General features: G+C 37.8%; 1 protein-coding gene across 3 annotated transcripts; it reads right to left on the reverse strand.

The window, feature by feature from the left end:
* Positions 1–267: 267 nt before the first annotated feature.
* On the reverse strand, positions 268–17598 carry LOC127390570 (putative short-chain dehydrogenase/reductase family 42E member 2). 3 transcript variants are annotated; one of them, XM_051632367.1, is made up of 14 exons: positions 17551–17598; positions 16383–16438; positions 13251–13937; positions 11408–11643; positions 8773–8868; positions 7945–8005; positions 6644–6762; positions 5629–5704; positions 4375–4457; positions 3712–3849; positions 3510–3575; positions 2691–2754; positions 2289–2362; positions 268–1058 (listed from the first exon to the last, which is right to left on the reverse strand). In XM_051632367.1, the coding sequence occupies exons 4-14, from the start codon at positions 11636–11638 to the stop codon at positions 852–854; spliced, it is 1215 nt and encodes a 404-aa protein (XP_051488327.1). In that variant the 5' UTR covers positions 11639–11643; positions 13251–13937; positions 16383–16438; positions 17551–17598; the 3' UTR covers positions 268–851. The 3 variants fall into 3 exon arrangements, with proteins under 3 accessions (XP_051488327.1, XP_051488326.1, XP_051488328.1); XM_051632366.1 differs by lacking the exon at positions 17551–17598 and having other exon boundaries at positions 16383–16912; XM_051632368.1 differs by lacking the exons at positions 13251–13937; positions 16383–16438; positions 17551–17598 and having other exon boundaries at positions 11484–11578.
* Between the last annotated feature and the right edge of the window lie 1976 nt (positions 17599–19574).

Genomic DNA, 19574 nt, shown 5'->3' on the forward strand with positions numbered 1-19574 from the left:
GGGAAAGAAAGACTGGATCCTCACTTGGGTCTGCCTGCTCACCCTGGAATGACAATTCCCTGAGCAAACAGCGTGTGCCAGCACTGGCACAGGATTACAGAGAGAGCTTCACTTGCCTTCATGCACAAGGCCAGGAGCGCAAACAGTTTCCCCAGTTCTGGGGCCTCACGAGCCCTCTGCCCCCTTCCCACAGACTCCTTAAAAGCAGTATTTGGTTTCGTTATTATTTATTATTCCATCAAAAGGATATAATTTGATTTACACATGCAATGTTACTTATTACATTTTTACAAAGCTTTTGAACAATGAAACTATTTTACATAAATAAGACTTCCAGTTATTTATAAATACTTACTTGTCACATTTTTTGTACTATTGCCCTGGTCTTCATAACTGCTTACACTAACATACAGTAGCTGCAGCAGTGGTTTCATCAGAGGAATTGTTTAGTCAACTTTTTCTTCATTGGAGCTACTGGACTTGTCACAGCACTCCATGCAGTCCTACAATGGTTCCTCTTCTTCCAGTTTCTTACCCTCCTGAATTACCATTTTTAGAAAATCATTCTCAGTATGAAGCAATCAGTTAATAAAGATCCTTTAAAACTTTTCCTGCAACTGTTAGTGATGAACTCCTTTGATTCTGTGAAACTGCATTGTCCTTTGGGAACATTCCCTGATGTATCCTGTGTTTTCCTTCTGTGGGTTTTTTGTTTTAAATGAAATCAGAGAGATCTCATCTTCATCATAAGGACAACAAAGTCCCTAGTGACCGAGGAATGTTCTATGACCAGATCATTAATACTCAGAAACAAAATTAGGCTTTCTGGATCAGGTGGGTAGTATTCAATTTTAGAAGAAAGTAAGAATGATCAAACTTAACATAATGCCAAAAGCAAACAGCATTCTTTTAGGGAACGTGTAATCTTCTTGGCAAGTAGGTCTTGTTTTAAGATAATGATCCACAGAATCAGCAAGTGAGAATTTCTGTGGCCTGTAACCAAGCTGGTTTCGTGCCTTGTCTATTCGGAAAGTGTGAGTTACAGTCATGTTCCACACCTAAAATCCAAAACGACAATTATGGAAGTGACTTAAATATCTGGTTTTCTAGAACTTGGATGAAAATATGTCAACAATGATATTACATTGGAATTGAAGACATGAATAAAGACACACATGCAAAAATGTGTGTGTTTGGGAGTCAGATTCTGTCCAGAGCTAACAGAAATGAGTTGATGTAGCTGACAAGTAGAGAGCCAAAGCTGGTGGACTGGGTGGAGTCTCTGACACTGATTTCTCACTTGTGAACGTGAGAGGAAGAACTAAGGAAATCCCCTGCAACAGATCAGAACACTTCCCTCAGACTGGCTCTTCTGCACACAGAATTTGCAATGGAACTGGATGGAAGTATTGGAGTAGATTGGTCTGGCTTCTCAGCTTTGCAGAAATGCTTATCTGAGGAGTGGAAAGCAAGCACTTTTGGAGAGTTAGATCCTCCAGCCCTGAACGCCTGGTACCTGTCAAAGTGCTTCAGTTGCATGGTCTCAATGATCTCTGCCTCAGATGTAGAACTAATGTGGAATTAAGTATAAGAACACACAGAAAAATTCTGGAATAACTGAAAAGCTACAACATAAGTTAATGAGGTCCAACAGTCCCATCAGTGTCCTGCTATGTTACACGACACAATACAGTAGGAGAGGTAAGAGATCAACTAAAGCATTTTGGCTTATCTTATAAATCATAATATTGTACAAAAACCAAGTTAGATAAAAATTAATTTGTCCAAAAGTGGTGGGATTTTTTTTCAGAAAACCGACTTTTTATTCCAGTTTAGAATTACTTTTAGTGGTGTTTCTAATTTTTGGCTAGGCTGGTGTTAGAACTGCTACTGCTTTGACCCAAGACTCTTGCTCAGTACTCTTGGAGCACCTTCTATTAGCAAGTAACCCAACAGCAGAGGACATCTTCCTGGAAATGACAGTGTATGGCCTGTTTTCCTCTGTGTGCCAGCTCCATGCCAACTTGCACCTACCTCTAGGATGTTCCCATGGATCATCTAATCTTCAAGAAAGGGTTGATTTCTGACGAGTTTATAAGGGGTGGCCAAGATGGCACAGAAAAATCAGGCTGGAAGATGACTGTGAATGCCCTGGATGGACTATGACCCAAGCAGAAAACCAGAGCTCTAATGCAGACAATCCTGACTGCATCCAAAGGGCTTATCATGTACTTAATGAGAATTCTGGTCAGAAATATAAAAACATGCTCTCTTTTTTATATATTTACCTCACTCCTTGTCAAGAAAGGTGTAAAGTTAAAAACTGGCTTTAGTCTCAGGTGAAGATACTCCATCACAGTGGCTGTGAAACAGAAAATTACTTAATGAGACAGCAGGATAACAATGAGCTGAGGTAATACTGGCATTGCACATCTTGTAATTCCTACTGCTATCAGAGGGTGCAATTAAGGAGATAGAACTCAGTGTTTGGACACAGTTTATTAATAGCCTCTAAACTTTATCTGGCATAATGTCAAATGGCATAAGAGATTACTATTAATTAGAATAATATTAAGTTATGTAATATATACAATTTGGGTCACTGCATTTTATAAAACCATTATGTAGCTTTGTAAGAATAACAAAACATTTTTAAAAAGCACAATAATTATGTATTTTATGATTTTTACCTGCTATATGAACAAGGAGAACAGGAATACGTATCCAGGGTTTCCTGTAGCCTAATTTTTCAAACTAGAAGGTGTATAAAAGGAAAGAATAATGTCAATGAAGCATGAAAATGAATGGTGATAAAACATGTATCTAAACTTTTTTTCCAGCTGATCTTCCTATCAATATTGGTAGTAAGAGAAGTGATTGAAACCCACTACTCATCCCACCCTTCAAATGCAACTGGATAGTAAAAGGGAAACAATGCTATTTCTGAGAGTCAAGTGACCAAGACTGGGATACATAGCTACGTTTAGACATAAGCCCATTGTGCTCTGCAATAATTTTCCTGGAAGACTTTTCTGTGTTGGCATTGCAGGATCAAAACTTTGGCATGCTCCTAAAATCCCAGCCTGATGTTGATGACAATAGAATGTTGCCTCTTTTTGGTTTTTGAGATAAGGTTCTAAATGGCCTTCCCTTTTGTGCTGCAGCTGATGGCAGAATAAAGCAATAAACACTGGCTATGAAAGGCCTGCCACATGTGAGCAGTAGACCTTTTTGTGCACTGTGAGCCTGCTTTACAGAGATGCTGCTGTTCTGTACCAGGTTAAGTTGTCTCAAAACAATAAGGGCCAAACTCCATAGTTCTGCATATCCAAAACTTCCCTCAAAGCCAGTGGAACTTTGGATATGCAGGGAGAACAGGACTGGCTTTAATGTTAAATAATTCAGTAATTAATTGGCACTGAGCTTCATTTAGTTAGTATGATCTTTTAGTTAATGACATGAATCAGGCCCACAGGGTGAACGGGAGCAGATGTGTGTGCACTCTATACCAGAGGGGTGATCCACTCAGAAAAGGTGACATTTTCACCATCATGGATGTAGTATGCCTGGCCACTCTGTTAAAGAAGCAGAGAAAAACAATTAGAAAACTACACAGGATGGCATTTTGAAACTCTGATCTCAAAACATTAAAAATTAAACCTCCTTGAGAGCTAAAGCTATCAGGTCACAACGTTTATATTGTTTACTTACAGCTACATAACCCTTCTCAGAGGTGAGAGCCTCAGCAGCCAGTAAGTGAGCTTGTACTAGATTTCCTATGTGAACCCAGTTCATCTGAACTTTGTGATTCCCAAACTTGAAGCTAAATAGTCTCCGTTGGATACTTCCCTATAGAAACAGAAAACATGAAATAACTATGTTATTCCTTTATTACATGGTATAAGGTATTCATTTTGGCTCAGTCTGAATACTTGGAATTTGCTGTATTTGTGTACAATTGCAGCACAAGAAACGTGTCAGAAGAAGAAAACCAACTAAGCTAGTGGTTCTATAAATCAAGGACTGTTGCACTGATATGCAGTGGCAAAACAGGGTGACATGATAGTGACTGGCTGAAATTAAAGTGCATATTTAAAAGACAAAATTTACATTCAATGCAAACCTAGTTCTTCTACCATGGCCTTTCATCCTTGCATTTTTTGTTCTTTTCACTCAAAGTACAGCTTGATCCTTGCCATTTCTGCAGCACTCACATCGTGCTGCCTCTAACCTCACATCATAGGACCTGTCACAAAGCTTTCATAACAGGTTTCCTGCAGGAATTGTTAAGAACTTGAATCAAAATGCTTCCATTTGTGCTGGGCCCTTACGACTACAGGCAGAGTCCTCCAGAGCTGACTAGACAACACGTACAGCTGCTCGAGGCAGGTGGTGGGGCTCCTCTGGCCCGTAGATGCCCGGAGGACGGAGCACACATGTGTGGAGCTTGTCCCCTCCTGGGAGAGAAAACAAGATGTGATTTTCAGACAGCTTTGCTGCCAACATCTGGCTGACATATACTGTCTGAATTTTACACTGTGAAAGTAGAGGATCAGTGACTATTCTATGTGATTCTGCTTCCTAGTAACTTGTTTTCTCAATAAAATTGAATTCCACAGCAGTGAACAACCCCAGCTTAACAGCCTGAAAACTGAATCCCTCTGACACAGAAGAGCTTGAATAGGGACAGGATAAATCAAACTTTCCTATAGATATGCCTTCTGCTTGATTGACTTTTGCTGTTTATTTATAATGTACATATTTGTCCATCACTGTAGACACCTGTAACACTGTTAGAAGAGAGTTCACTTTGCTATATTTAGACACCTTGCTTGCAGCTCAATGGCATCACAAAGGAATGGAAGAGGTCTCTTAAACAGAGGCTTTCAAATTAGTTAAATTAAAAGGCTATTTGAAGGTCTACATGTGAATCAGGGAGTAGACTCCCCTGACTCCTGAGAACAGACACAATTGCACCTTTTATATGGGCAAGACTAACAGGTGGTGGGCATTTGTTCAGTAAAGGATCCTAAACTTCAATACCCACCTATTTTATGTTTGCCAACTTTTCAGTTCAGAGAACTCAGTAGGAATAGCAAAATATGCATGAAAAAGCAAAGACAAGTATTTCCCTTGCTGTGTACAGACAGATTTTCAGCCACAGCTATTTATGCATGTGTGACTAGAAATCAACATGACCCCGATATTGCCAGTCTCTTAAAAAAAATCCAATTATTCTTGCTAGACACCTGCAAGCTTTTGGGAATTATGAGAATGACCTCTTGGGGGAGTGCTTAGAGACTGGTATTGTCAGAGCAGCTCGAAGGGATGGGGACTAAAAGCAGAGCTTCTGTATCTTTTGCAAAATGGGAAACCTTTTCAGATTATTTGAAGGAGCAAGGTCACAGTCTCTGAATTCTCCCACCATTTGTTTGCACATAATGTCACACCTGTCTGGGTATACACACAAATCATTCACCCACCAAAAGGAAGAGCAGAAACAAAACAAAATCAACACTTATTTCAGTTAATGTAAAGTATACTATTAATTGATAAATGAGTATCCAGAGAATGAAATACTAATTAGCATTATTAATGACAGGAGAAACCCCAATGTGTTATATGTACCTTTGAGTAAAGTTCCATTAGCAGCAAGAACCATTTGGTCTGCCATTGCCTTTGTTCTAGAATAATGATTAAATTGCTATAAAGAAAGGGAGAATATCAACATTAAAATCACATTATTGCCTCTGTAAAGGCAAACTTACTGTTTATGTCTGCTAACATATCTAGCCAGCTTATAAGTATCAACTGAGTAAAACCAAACTATAAATAACAAGATACAGCAAATATATACTTGGTTTATGACAAAGAAACTTGTCAGACTTACATTTTGGTTCCACAGGTTTAGCTTGAGAGTTAATTTAAGTCCACTAGTATTTACTTAACTCAGTTTTTCTGCTAGATGTACTGAAAAAAATAGTATCAAGTTCTGGTGGGTTGGATAATTTTATTTTGAAAAAAACATCAATTTTGAATTGGAAAAAGTTTTTTAAAACAGTAAGTTAAATATGAAATTAAAACTTCAGACTTTCCTAAAAATGTTTCCATTTCTTATTAAAGCCATGTGGGAATTTATAAATAATTCCCTCCCAGCTGTATCTTTTATTATTAACACTAAAAATTGCACCCAAGTGTATTTAAACAATAGGATTCTAGACTTAGTTGGCACCTGCAGGTTTAGTGATTATTTATCCACACAAGGATACTTATGTATCGTTGAACTTTGTATTGCCATCCTTTCTATTGAAAAATATACCCAAAAAACCCAACATGAAAAATTTTTCTACTCTCAGGTGGCTTAACCCAGGTGCTTCACCTCACTCCAGGCTGACCTACCTCTGCTGCTTTCTTAGTGATTTCTAGGTATTTTATAGTCTCAAATCTGTCTAGTTACAGCAGATTGAAGCCACTATGATTGGAATATTTCTTCATTGATCACAGCTCAATTTTTATTACTGAAAATTAATTTCATAGAATTTGATATGAGCAATAGTAAAACAGCTTCTGGTCCCAGAACAGCCTCCACATAATCTGTGCTTTAGAGCACAATAAATGCTAGGCCATCACATGAACAAGATACCTTTTCCAGTGGAAAATATGGCACACTTTCTTCATCTCCTTCTTCAATAGGATTTCCTCCAAATACCACATTCACTGTACTGGTATATATCAGTCTAGGGATATTTCTTTCCTTGCAGACTAGGATGGTATAAAAATAAATGCAAATGAAATTAATATTATTTACAAAACAGAGTGTTAATGATGGATTTCAGTTGAGTGTTAAAGTATTATGTCTGAATTCTCTGCATGTATGTCACTGCAAACTGGAATAACATTCATTTCCTTTTGATTTAACAGTGCTTCTGAAGTTTAACTGAATAAATATTCAGAGTCAGGAATATTGAGAATCTCCAGAGCCATCAGTCCAGGTGGTTCATTTTGAAAATAATGAATGTAATTACTGTGTTGCAAATATCTGGAACAAATCCAATAATTAAACTTATTATTAAAACATAGATAAACAGGTTCATGCTCTTGCCAGGCTCTTCCCTTGTTGGGAGCCTATGGAAATCTGACATGATGTTTTCTGTGGAGTCAGTGGTTGGGGTAAGAAGAAGGGAGCATGTGGCAATGCCTTCCCTCTAACCCACTGAGAGTTTTACTTGCCTACCACTTCACTCCAGCTATTCATGCTTTATTCAGCAAAAATCCACAGTAATCCACAGCCAGCTTGAAAATGGGTCTAAATTAAAACTGCTTTGGCTTTTCAATTTTTTTGCCATTTTGTTTTCGAGGGAAAAGCAAAGAGAAAGTAGTTTTGGCATTTAAAATACACTTTGAAATGGTCTTCCTAGAATTGAACATACAGAAATAAATCTATTAATATTTTCCAGAGACAGCAATTACACATCAGTATAATAAAAAGGGATCACATTTAGATAGATTATTAGAAAGGGTAGAAGATTTTCTGTATTAATGTGATAGACTAACAGCTAAATACACTTAGCGCTCCCATGGTTCCTGTTACCAAACATTTACAACACAACAAACAGTACAATATCTCTCATGTTATTTCTATGAGCAAGAGGATAACACTTCTCCATTGCACAGAGTAAAGGGAAAACTAACCAGCAGAGGGAGGGGAGTTTAAGCTGGTTTGCCAAGGAATGAAGTTTGAGTTGAAAACCAATCCCCATCCAAAGCAGTTGCAAATCTGCTGCCAGTTTTAAGGACACCTACACACCTGCTTCACGATATAACTCAAAGGAGGGAGAGAAGAGCTTCTTTTTACTGCCACATCAACGCAGGAAACATCCGATTAGAAGTTTTTGTAATTCATGGTTTGGATCAGACACAAAGAATGAAAATCAAGGCACCTACCATCAATTATGATTTTTGTGCCTCCGACATTTATGGATTCAATCCGGTCTTTCATTTGAAGCTAGGAAAAGAGTTTGCACAATATCTAATTAATTAATTGTCACATTCACAATGCAGTTATTACAGTAGCCACATCTAAAACAGCAGTGGCCTTTTTGTGACATATGTGTTACAGTAATTCCTAAGTTCTCATTTTTATTTTCTTGTTCAATGTATGAATAAATAATGAAAAATTAAAGACAAAATGCATCTGAAAGGGAATTATAATGCTTCAATTTCTTCTTGCACCCCAGATAATCCATGACATAGAAACAGGAATTACAGGCAGGGGCTATGCTCCCTGAGAGGTTCCACAAATTCTTGTTCCACTTGCAATCTGTTCTGTTCCTAGATATAAATTAGTAGTTTCATGACTTTTTTTGATACCACACTCTGTGAGTATCACTGTTATTTAGCATAACTATATTGAGTTGCTAGTCCATTTCCTCATGACTACGAGTTCACAAGAAGAAAACACATCAACATTAGTTCTAGAGCAGTATTGTCTCACTTCTTCAGATTAGAGAAAAAGGAAATGCCTTCTTATTCAAGATCTTAAATCTATTATCTCATCTTTACAGAGTATTCTGTGCAGTGCATTAGTGGTACAGAAATACATACAAAGTTATGCTTTGACCTATATGATTTAAGGAATCTCCCTTGCTGTCTGTGTGGATGACTCAACTTTTATAACTAACTTCTGTCTGACATAAATGTCATATAATTATGTTCTTTGATTCATGAAGACAGGAGAATAAAGAAAGAAAATGTTAGGAAAACTGTACTTGCCTGTTCTAATCCTGACATTCCACACGCAGCCACATGAAAAACACAGTCAACCCCTTCACATGCTTTGAATAACGCATCATAATCCCTCACATCACCCTGTACAATGAGAAAATAATGGATTTTTGATGGATAGATCATTATATTCTCTTTAAAAATAGTAGCAAATATGGCTATGAATGAAAATCTAAAGTAATTCTGAGGTATTTTTCACAGTCCTTCACTAGCATTAAATAAAACATCATAAATGTGCAGAAGAATCCATGACTAAGAGTTTTGTCTGTATTTTGTTGCAAAATAGATATGACTCGTCTTCAATTATAACACGTAGTTTCTCCCTTAGTCCTGCAGCCCGTAGGCTGGCAAAACTTGTCTGACTTGAATGGGAGCAGCAGACGCTTGAGGGCTGGAGAATCAAGCCCCAAAGACAATATATCACAGCAGGAATCACTAAATAAGAGAACCCGTTTTCTGTTAGCACCTTGAGATAGCACTTGTGCAACCTGGAAGAATGTCTCTGCCCATCTAGGCTTTGCTTTAGGTGCACGATAAATTTAGGCTGCACAATAAATTTAATTACAGTTTGTACAAGATTAAAATGAGTACAGACTATATGCATTTAATATTGTATTACTATGCATTAGTGTATGACAACTGCATTATATTAAATGCTTTATAGTACTTAACACTGCTCTGTATTAAACACACACACAATATTTACTATCAAATATTGTGCTGTACTTAGAATATTATATTGCACTTCTTTATACCAAGTAATACTATATGAATAATACTCCACATACATACAGCTGTCAATAAAAACAGAATACCTTTCTTTTCAGAATTATGATATTCCAAAATATGACAAATTATTAAATTTGCTGTAATTAAGTTAATACAATAATCCCATAAGAAATGGCTGGAGGTAATATTAAGAGGTAATCTAAAGGGTCTTTAACACTCAACTTTTTTCTTCTGAGGTTGCCAAAGTATTTCACAAATAGGGCTGACTTAGATTTCCTGCCTTCAAACAAGTGTTACAATAGCTAAACCAGTATAAACAGTTATTAGCAAGCTCCAAATCATGGATCAAGGCTTAGATGTCTGAAGTGACTTAATACTTTTCTCTACCAGGACTCCATACTTACTTTTTCTAGGTAATTTACCTATTTTTCTTTTTAAATTGAATTATAAAAAAACATGTTCTCAGGTCGTTGGTCAGATCTCCAGTCTCTTCTAAGAGGTGTAAATTGTCATCAATCCACCAACTTAAATCAAGTTATGTGCATTTATAAAATCAACAAAACAAGCTTATGGCTTTTGAATGGTTCCTCAATAGCAGTTTCTCTCTTCCGTATTCTGTGAAAGCTATTTATGTAGCTGGACATGAGAAAAACCATGTTGGGTCAGACTAAAGATCTGCTTAGCCCAGTGTTCTGCCCACTACACAGCCATGCGGAGCAGTCTCATGCATCCCCTTTTGCCTCCCTTACTGCCTGTCACACATGGTGATGTAACCAAAAGGAGAAAATCTGGCATCACCCAAATAGCTCCTGGAATGAGGTTCCTGTGATCACATTCAATTTTGTCATCAACTTCCTAGTTATAGTGGTGGTGCCAAAGAGTTCTTCCACCAAATGCTCAGACAAGATCAGCTGAATTACAACCTACATCTAGCCAGAAGCTGTGCAAGTTGACAGGAGTGTGCAGAACGTGCCAGTGCACCCAGGCACCCAAACCTGAGTGGGTGAAGCAGCTGTGAGGAGTTGCTGCTACCCATATCAAGGACTTTTCCTCCACATATGGCCGTGAGCTGTTAAATATTTCAGGTCTCTTTTGTTCCCCACTTTTGCAGATAAAATAAAATCCTTGAATTGTTAAGAATCAAAAGGAATCAGTGCTCATAAATGGATGCCCTGAGAAGTGCAGGAACATGTCAAGCATATGTGATACTTTCCTCCAAAATACTCTTCAGTCTCCAAGTATTTTCATTCATAAAACTTCTTAACCCTTATTTAGCTTACTTATTTAGCAATCTCCAATGGAAGTAAATTTGTTGTGAGAATTTGTACATGCCATTTACCCACTGCATAAAAAAGCATCCTCTTTCCCTTTGTGTTGAACTGACTCCTTGCTTCACCTTCTGGCCCTTCCAAGTGGAGTGGAAGTACAGTGAACTGTCAATGCCCACCCATCTCCACCATGCCACTCAGTCTGCAGAGCTCTACTACTCCCAAGTCATCTCTTTCCCAGATTGGAAAGTCTTGGTTTCCTCGATCATTCTCTGCATGGCAGCCATTCAACATGTGTGATCCCTTTTATTGTCCTGTCTTGCTCTCACCTTTTTACTTGAAATCATTTTCCCGAGTAGTAAACTTCATTGTTCTCCTTCCCCTAGGTGAGCTATGAATGTGTTGAATGGCACGTCCCACAGAGGGCTCTTCAGAACTGACCACTTGGATTCCTACTTGCTATCTCTTAATCAGTTACTTATGCACATGAGGATCTTTTATCACAACTTCTTATTGTCTTTAAAGGCTTTCCAGTAAATGCTTTCATCAAAAATCCTTCAGAGAAAGCCTTGCTAATGTGCATAAAAGGAGTACAACTATTTCACTGCTGTTAAATTTCAACATACCTTGAAAAAATCTGCTCCATTTGGAATTTCCCATTTAGGTTTCTGTACATCAAACAGAACAACAGCAATTCCTGACCTGACAAGAGCACATCCCAGATTGTATCCCAGGTGGCCTCCACCTCCTGTCACCATTGCCTTTCTGCTCCTGTTAACCAGTACTCCAGCATGCTCATTTAGTTTGCTCTCACATGGGTGGCTGCTGTGGAGCTCTTCTGTAGATTCTTCTTGCATTGTGGCTGTAAGAGAGAAGATCTCTTGAAAATTCCTGCATTAACACTCTGGGATCTGGCTAATTTCAGTAAATTTCATGTTACAATGTGTGACTAAATTATTTTTATTTTTTTTTATTATCTTAACATGTTTAAAATGTATACATTCACAATTTTGGCGATGGGTTTTCTATGTACAAGGAGTCTGAACATGTTTATATTCCAAAATTTAATCTTTTCCTTGTACCTACAAGTTTCATGTTACATAGAAATGAAGAGAAATTACAGGTTTTTAGAGACATAATTACATAACCTTAACAGGTATAATTACATATTTGAATGCTTGGTATTTAAACATTTTGTCCTTGAAAACTCACTGACTTCTGACATATTAATGTCAAATAGATGTTAGCCTACTAGTCAGGGGAAAAAAAGAAAGTTAGATAAGGAATGTAAGACAGGATTGATTCTGCTTTTTAAATTGGCTTTATTTCACATTTGAGTCATAGTTTCTCAGTTTTAAACTTTTCTGGTTGCACACTAAATGCATTTAGTCTTCTGTCCAGATCCTGCTAATTTTGTCTATAACCTTATCACAGCATTCATACACAGCTAACCTGACAAGGAACAGAGCTGATAAGCCATCAACCCTGTGGGTTCATCTAGTTGGGTAAATTAATTAGAGTATCATTCTGTGATAAGCAATTGCACAGGAGTTACCAGTCTGTACACCTTGTTCTGTAATGCAAATGAGTTTATTCTGCAATAATCACTTCTCTCTAGAAATTTATTCAAATTCTGCAATTAAAATGACTGGTATTCCAGATCACAATATACTCTGAGAAATGAGTCCAGTTAATTTTTCCATGTAGGCAGCCCCTGTTATCCTGATTCCTGGCATGGCCTTTGCACATCAGGATCCAGGCTCTTATGTCCCCACTTAGAAACCCAGAATAAAAACATCTGAAATCAGTCAAATTAAGTCACAGTAAAGTGAGAGCCAAACTGGGTGCCTGCTAACTAACATAGGAATAGGGACCCAATTCCTGCAGATTATGATGTTTTCTCATAGTTAGAGCGGGTCCTCATAGTAACACCCCCATGCATCAGAGTCCATCATCTTCCACCAGCTGGACATAGGAAGTTAAGCAAATTTTGCTCTCAGTCATTTACACCAGGGTGGAGCAGAGATAATGCAGAAACTGGGCAGGACTGGTCACTGGCAGCTGCAAGACTTCCAGGGGGACAATAAAATACTAGACAAGCAACAGAAAATGCAGCCCACACTACACAGTGAGAGGCTTTTTGCCATTGCTTAGTTAATTTTTTACAACTTTGTTTGCGGTATTTTTCTTACTTCATTGGTTGTTTTTAGATTTCAGACACAGGAAAGTAAGTACCAGATTTTTCATGCTGTTACACAGTTTTAACACCAATCAGCAATGTCAGCTCACTAAATTCAGTGAGATGAGTGGCATAACACTGTGGAAAAAACAAGCTCCTGATGCTGAAAAATATCCTGCCACTTATAATATACTAATAGAACAAAAACTATAACTAATATAATATAATTAAGATTTTATTAATATAATATTAAAAAAAAAAAACAACAAAATGAAATCAGCAGTAAGTACCCTTGGTAGAATCCTGGATGTCAGTTTTCTCCCAGTCCCTCCTGTCCAAGTGAGATGGTGAGTCTTGTCTTGGCTGGACAATTAGTGACACAAGAGCATCTGGTGCTTGCAGACAGGAATGCACACGTGTGCTCACACCCTTCCGCCCTTCCTGCCCCTTTGTAGTTGGTGGCTGGGCTAGGAGCCAAAAAAGGGCCAGGCTTAATTTGTACCTAATTTACATTCCTTTTCAGAAAAGCAATTAATATTTTCTCCACATCAGACCTAAATAGGATGGTATCCCTTACTGTTACCTGGCAAAATTATCAGTAAGACTCTAGACAATGTGGATAAATTGTACTCGATCAACGAAACGCCTCAAGTAGAGAGGAGTGTTCTTCACTGAAGAGAACCAGGAAAGAAATTCTTAACACTAGTCTTCAAAAGTGAACTTCTCTCACAGTTGTGTGAAACTTTGGTAGGATACATCTTACCTAGCAGCAGGATTAATGGAAATATTTTCTCTATCTGTGAATTTAAATCTAGATGTAATAAAGAGATGAAACAGAAATCTTGATTGGCAGTGATACTTGGCACTTCCCTGTTGACTTTATCTCCATCCCCAACCTGTGTATTCAAAAAGAGGCTTAACTGTAGGCACAGGGGTTGTTCTCTGGCTTCCAAGATGAACGAAGTACACACAGCAAACTAACTGGTACACAACAGAACAGGAAAAGGTGATTTACTATTAAATAATGCCTTTTAAAATGATAATTAAATTATTATTAATTATATGTTCTCTGATCCTAAGATTTTAAAGCACTTTTAGAACACATATCCTTTTGTAAATTAAACAATAAGAATTCAAAGCCAACACTTTAAAATGGGTGTGTCTAAAATTAGGTCTCAAAGCAGTGATTAAGATGCTAAAGAAACACTCCCAAATCTGAATGCAAAGGACTACAATTTAAAATGTTGGCATGCCGGAAATATCTCGAGCTCATAGGTGACTTTGCAGTGTAATTTAATGTTTATATGCAAAGAAAAACTCAAACTGACACCTAGGCAATTACAATTTAGCATAACATATATGTATTTAAGTCCCTCTAGTCTGCATTAGAGTTAGATGCTCTCAAGCTGATCTACACTTCCCAGACTGCCAGGTGAGTGACAAACCCTCCCCGAGTACAGAATTCCCTCCTTTGAGCTGTCTGCAGCACTGATAGCCTTTCCCAAGTGGCTGTTCTGTCCCTGCACTAGTACAGAACTCCTCCACAAGTGAGAGAAGCTGGTCAGCTGATTCACAGTAGATCAATCCCTCTTTACTCAGTGAAAATCAATAGAGAATGTTTTAACTTGGCTTTAGGTTCCACCTTAGCCAGAAAGAGACACAAATATCAGAACTGATACTTGGTATCTCTCCTGTTACCCTTATTCTGAGATCTTCAATGAAGAAGAGGAATGCCAATATTTTATTCACTGCATCCTGCTAAGTCTTTTGGAAAGAAACAGAAACTAAAGGTACAATGACAGAAGGTGCTGCATTAAGATTTAAGCTTGCTTTTAGTCTTGAATCACAACTTGTGCTGCCGTTTTCCTACTTCTTCTCCAATAACCAGTGAGAGTTCATGTAAGCACACAGAAATAAACAGAACATTCAGTACATCATAACAACATCCAGACTCTATAAAATACAGCAGGAAGGTGTCAGAGAGTTTGCCTGTTTGTTTGTTTGTTTGTTTGCAAGAAGGTCCAAATTTCTGCAATGTTACGTTTGCTTATCAAAATGTTATTCAATTTCAGACTATAAATGAATGTTGACATGTAATTGCAACATTTCATAGAGGAACCTAGTAAGCTCACATAAGCTGATTTCAAATCACAAGCTGGTAGAACTACTGATAAATCTGAATTGAGTAAGGACTTGGCACAAGACAGACAAAGCAATGCATGTCTCCAGTATGCAAAGGAACACTCTTGTCCTTGTGCTACCTCAGCAGGCAACAGTGCTGGTTACTGGTGCACATAAAGGTATTAGAGCACGGCCTAGAAGTCAGATGTGTGGAGAGCAGGGATTTGTCCCATTCATTCAGCAGGTCCCATTCACTTCATAGGTCTGCATTTTCAGGCCGCAGAATAGGAGCAATGCTCCAGCTGTGAGGTAACAGGAACCTGGCAGAGGGGTTTTTGTTGTGTGGAAGATACTATGCAGAAAGGAGCCTTTACCAGAGACTTCAACAAAGGATGCTTGGCCTGAGTCATAGGCAGGATGGGATGTTCTGCAGTGCCCAAGGGCAGAAGAATAGCAGGAAAGCTCAAGAGACTAAGCTCTCTCAAAGCTATCCGAAGGCTAGGATTTTGCTGAAGTAAATGCAGCATAAAAACACCCTCTCTTCATTTGACTTATTAAGAATTCTGTATCTAAGCCCTGTATGAGTAGTTTTTCAGACTCATCATGTGTTTGAACTCCTTCTCATGCACTTGTTCACATCCAGATGCCCAGTCATATGTACTGGCACACTCACATCAGCTCAGTGGTCAGACCTGTCTGGACAGTGTAGCAAGTCACTGATCCTCTCTGCAACCTCAAAAGAAGTCTGGACAGATCTGTTGTAGGGTGTAAGTGCTTTTGACTAAAGGTACTTGGCTCTTTGTGACTACAAAAACAGTCATTCTTCATAACAAGGATTGGGTCTAAAACAACAGAGAGCTGAGGGATATTAAATTACAATGGTGAGGTATTCACATTTTAAGTGACAGATGACAGAAAATGTTACAAAAACATTTAAGTCAGGAAGTCTTGCAAAGTGAATGAAAAAGAGGAAAAGAATGGAACAGTGCTCTAAACATCATACCTTGCTATGCTCATAATTTTTGCTTCAGAAAGAAGCATGGAATCTGAAGTTGGGAAAGGAAACTTAAGAATATTTATTTTTCACATAATCCAATGCTAGACATCAGTACATATTAAATAGTTCCAAGGAATGAAGTAGTCCTTAAAAATGCTTCCCAACACAGTATTAATGCAACAACAGATGTAATTTAATACCCAAATTACGCATCACTCAAATGCAACACTGAATACTTTCTAATACAATGTTCTTCTATTCCTTGCTATGTTATAAAAGTCAGATAAAAAGCAAAACAACTTACCCATGTCATGCTGTAAGTCCATGCCAGAAGGGAAAAGAAGATGTGGATCCTTATTCCTGTTATTAGACAAAAGGTGTATTTTCGATGCCCAATGCAGCAAAAGAACAACTTCATGCTAGGACTAAGTCAAGATCCTTTGGGCAGTAAAGCTCACTCTGATTTTTCATTAGCAAAGATATGAAGCATCCATCACTGTCCATTTCAACTGTTGAAACTGAAGTTCAAGTGAATGAAAAATATCCTATGTACATCTAACTACCTGAGATACATTAAAATTATTCCATGAAAATTCTTGTGACTCAGTTGTATTATTAACACTTGGGGTGCCTAAAGTCTTACAATTTTTTAGTTACAAATCTAGTTACACAGCAACAGTAGAGAACATACTTACAAAGCTCAGAGAAGTACTTACTGAACAGAATTCCTACAGGACACAGCACAACACAAACTTACTGCCTTGATCTTCCCTTGAAGCAGCATGAACTTCCTCAGGTTGACTCAAATTCAAGCATATTTAGATGGAGGTATTTGTTACTGTGCCAAACTGTCCCCTGAAGCAGGTATGGCTGAACCATACACATAGGAATTCCTAAACTGCCAGTTCACACTAAGCTTTTATAAACATTTGCATCAGTTAACTGTGGCACAGCAGCTGGAAGTTGAATGTAAATTATGGCAGTACTTGAGCTGTTCCACATGGAAGTTACTCACTCTTGCTGCAAAAACAGCATCCTTCTCATAGGGGGTAGAACACACACTTTGAGGTAGCAACTGGTTTAAGCTGTCTGTAATTCATTGCATACAAATCAACATATTCAGTGAGTCACAACAATGATGTCACTTACAAACAAGCTGGCAGAAAAATATACACCTTTGTCAATTACAAAACTCCTCTTTTATCATGTCTTGAATATGGTGAATTGCATGTCAAGACTATTAACCAGGAAAGCAAATGACAGAGACCTAACAGATCAACAGTGAAAAGTCATTAACAGAGCACTCAATTAATCAGGTCATCACAGCTGAACTATCTCCTTAAAATGTTTCTCTAAGTAGCCCTCAGATGGATGGGAACAGGTAGGATGGGAGCTTTCAGGTAGGTAATAAGCAAGAGACAGAAACTGTACTTTAAAGGAAGGAGTTGCTCTGAGCAGAGAGCAGGACTGACCTGCCTGCAAGACAAGGCTTCAGGAGCACAGAGAGAGGCTGCACAGCCTGAAAACACAAAATAAGTGAAATTGGATGGGATGCAATGGCTGAATACTGTAACATCTGACTATTTTATAGCTTCTGTTACACAATTCTAACATCAACATTTGTTCCTTACTTTTCAGTTGCATTTTTCTTGAATGGGAGACTTTAATTCCTTAGCTGACACCATCAGCAAAGAGAAGACTCCTGAATTCCTAACACCTACTCTAAGTCTGGGAGCATGCACAAAAGAACCAGAGAAACTTGCTGTGCTCTGCCCACACTAACAAATGACTGGCTTAAATCGAAACTAAGAGTTGAGTAATGAGGTAAGTACTAGTGTAGGTTGCTGTGAAGTTTGGATTACATCGATCCATGGACAATTAGTCTATAGAGACACTGTGTAAATGGCAATCAGCAAATACAGGTCAAAAAGGCTGTAAATGACAGATTGCAACCTAACACAGCACACTGAAATATTCTGAAATATCCATGTTTACAAAATCTGACGTGCATTACTGTGTTGTTTCACAAAAGTCTCTGATATCATTTAACATACCTGCACAAGTATATTTCCCTTTAAGGTTCCTTTAAAGGACCTTTATCAGAGGCTATGCTACAGTATTGTGACATTTTTAAATCCTCTGAGGAATAAATTAGAATCACTTTTTGGCAATACAGAAACCTCATCCTTTCTACCTGGATTTACTTTAACTTTTCCATTAGTACAAAGCCACTCATTTTGTCAGTGATCATAATCTAATATTTATATACCCCAAATAGAAATGTAACTAATCCTGTTAATTTACAATTAAGATTTTAATGTCACAGCATCCCAGCAGTTACACATATACCAACAAAATCACAGAAAGTGATGCATAGCAGATGCACCATTTTAACTGCAGTATTCCACAGCAGGCTGGTACTAACATGGAGTGCAGCTGTCAGCTCAGCATACACCATTAAAAAGAGACCTTTATGATAGAAATAATTTTTAATTCTGAATGGAGACAAAACAGTTGGAGAGACAGAAAAGACAGTATCTCCCATAGCAGAACATATCGAATAATTCCTACCAGCTGGCACTCAGGAGATACTAATGGCACCTGAATAAACATAGATCAAATACCTGAATTTTGCAGTCTGAATCCATTTTCATTCAATATTATGTATATCAAACACCTGAGTTGCATTCCTAACCCTCTGAAAGACAACAGTAAACACCTGCAAAATTCTAATGAGCTGTCATTGCAGAGTTCCTAATTAAAAAAAAAAAAGTGTATTTCATAAATCAACTGGAAAAATATATGCCTTATTATTGCAGTTAGCTTACACTGGATGTTCGAACACGGTACTGGCAAACATATTTTTAATCTTTCTAGGACAGAGAAGACTGGCAGTGTCTTGTTATACAAACATAAATCAGGCTTTATCAGCAACCAGATATTACTCATTCGCATGTCAGATGATTTCTGAATCATCAACTCTAACTCCACTCTACTGCCAACATAAAAAGCAAACAGTTGAAATAATTATTAGCAAACTTCTTTGGCAAAAACATTCAATCCAAGATTTGTTTTCTGCATTAAAGTTACTTCTTGGGCATCCTATGTAAAACTGGAGTAAAGAATTCTCTTTGTAGTACCACAGCCACTGTCCCATCCAGTAGGGATCATGAGCACCAGCAAATCAAGAGCCAACCAAGACATCTTGGACATACTGCCCACTGATTGAAGCAATTATTAGTATGATGCAGTAGAGCAGAGGCTAAACAAAAGTTGTGATCCTATATAAGTACTAAGTATATTAAAAATACATGACACTTCTAAAATCTGTATTGGTTTTATTGAAAAATACCCTTTAGTTATGTTTCAACTTCGGAGAGTACAGGGCTTGATTTGAGTCCTGCAAAGTCTGCAAGTGGAAAAAGTCAGCAGCACTTTTCATCTGTAACTTCTCTTGCCAGAAATTCAGAGGCAGCAAAGAATACATCTTCCCTCC

This window comes from Apus apus, chromosome 14 (assembly GCF_020740795.1).
Source record: "Apus apus isolate bApuApu2 chromosome 14, bApuApu2.pri.cur, whole genome shotgun sequence".
Taxonomy (NCBI): Eukaryota; Metazoa; Chordata; class Aves; order Apodiformes; family Apodidae; genus Apus; species Apus apus.

Excerpts from the sequence above, each read along its gene's own strand:
- LOC127390570 (XM_051632367.1), bottom strand. The coding sequence starts at position 11,638 with ATGCAAGAAGAATCTACAGAAGAGCTCCACAGCAGCCACCCATGTGAG. Across the intron at positions 4,458-5,628 it reads TAATGGAACTTTACTCAAAG|GAGGGGACAAGCTCCACACA; the intron begins GTACATATAACA and ends TTTCTCTCCCAG. Across the intron at positions 2,363-2,690 it reads TCTCCTTGTTCATATAGCAG|CCACTGTGATGGAGTATCTT; the intron begins GTAAAAATCATA and ends TCTGTTTCACAG.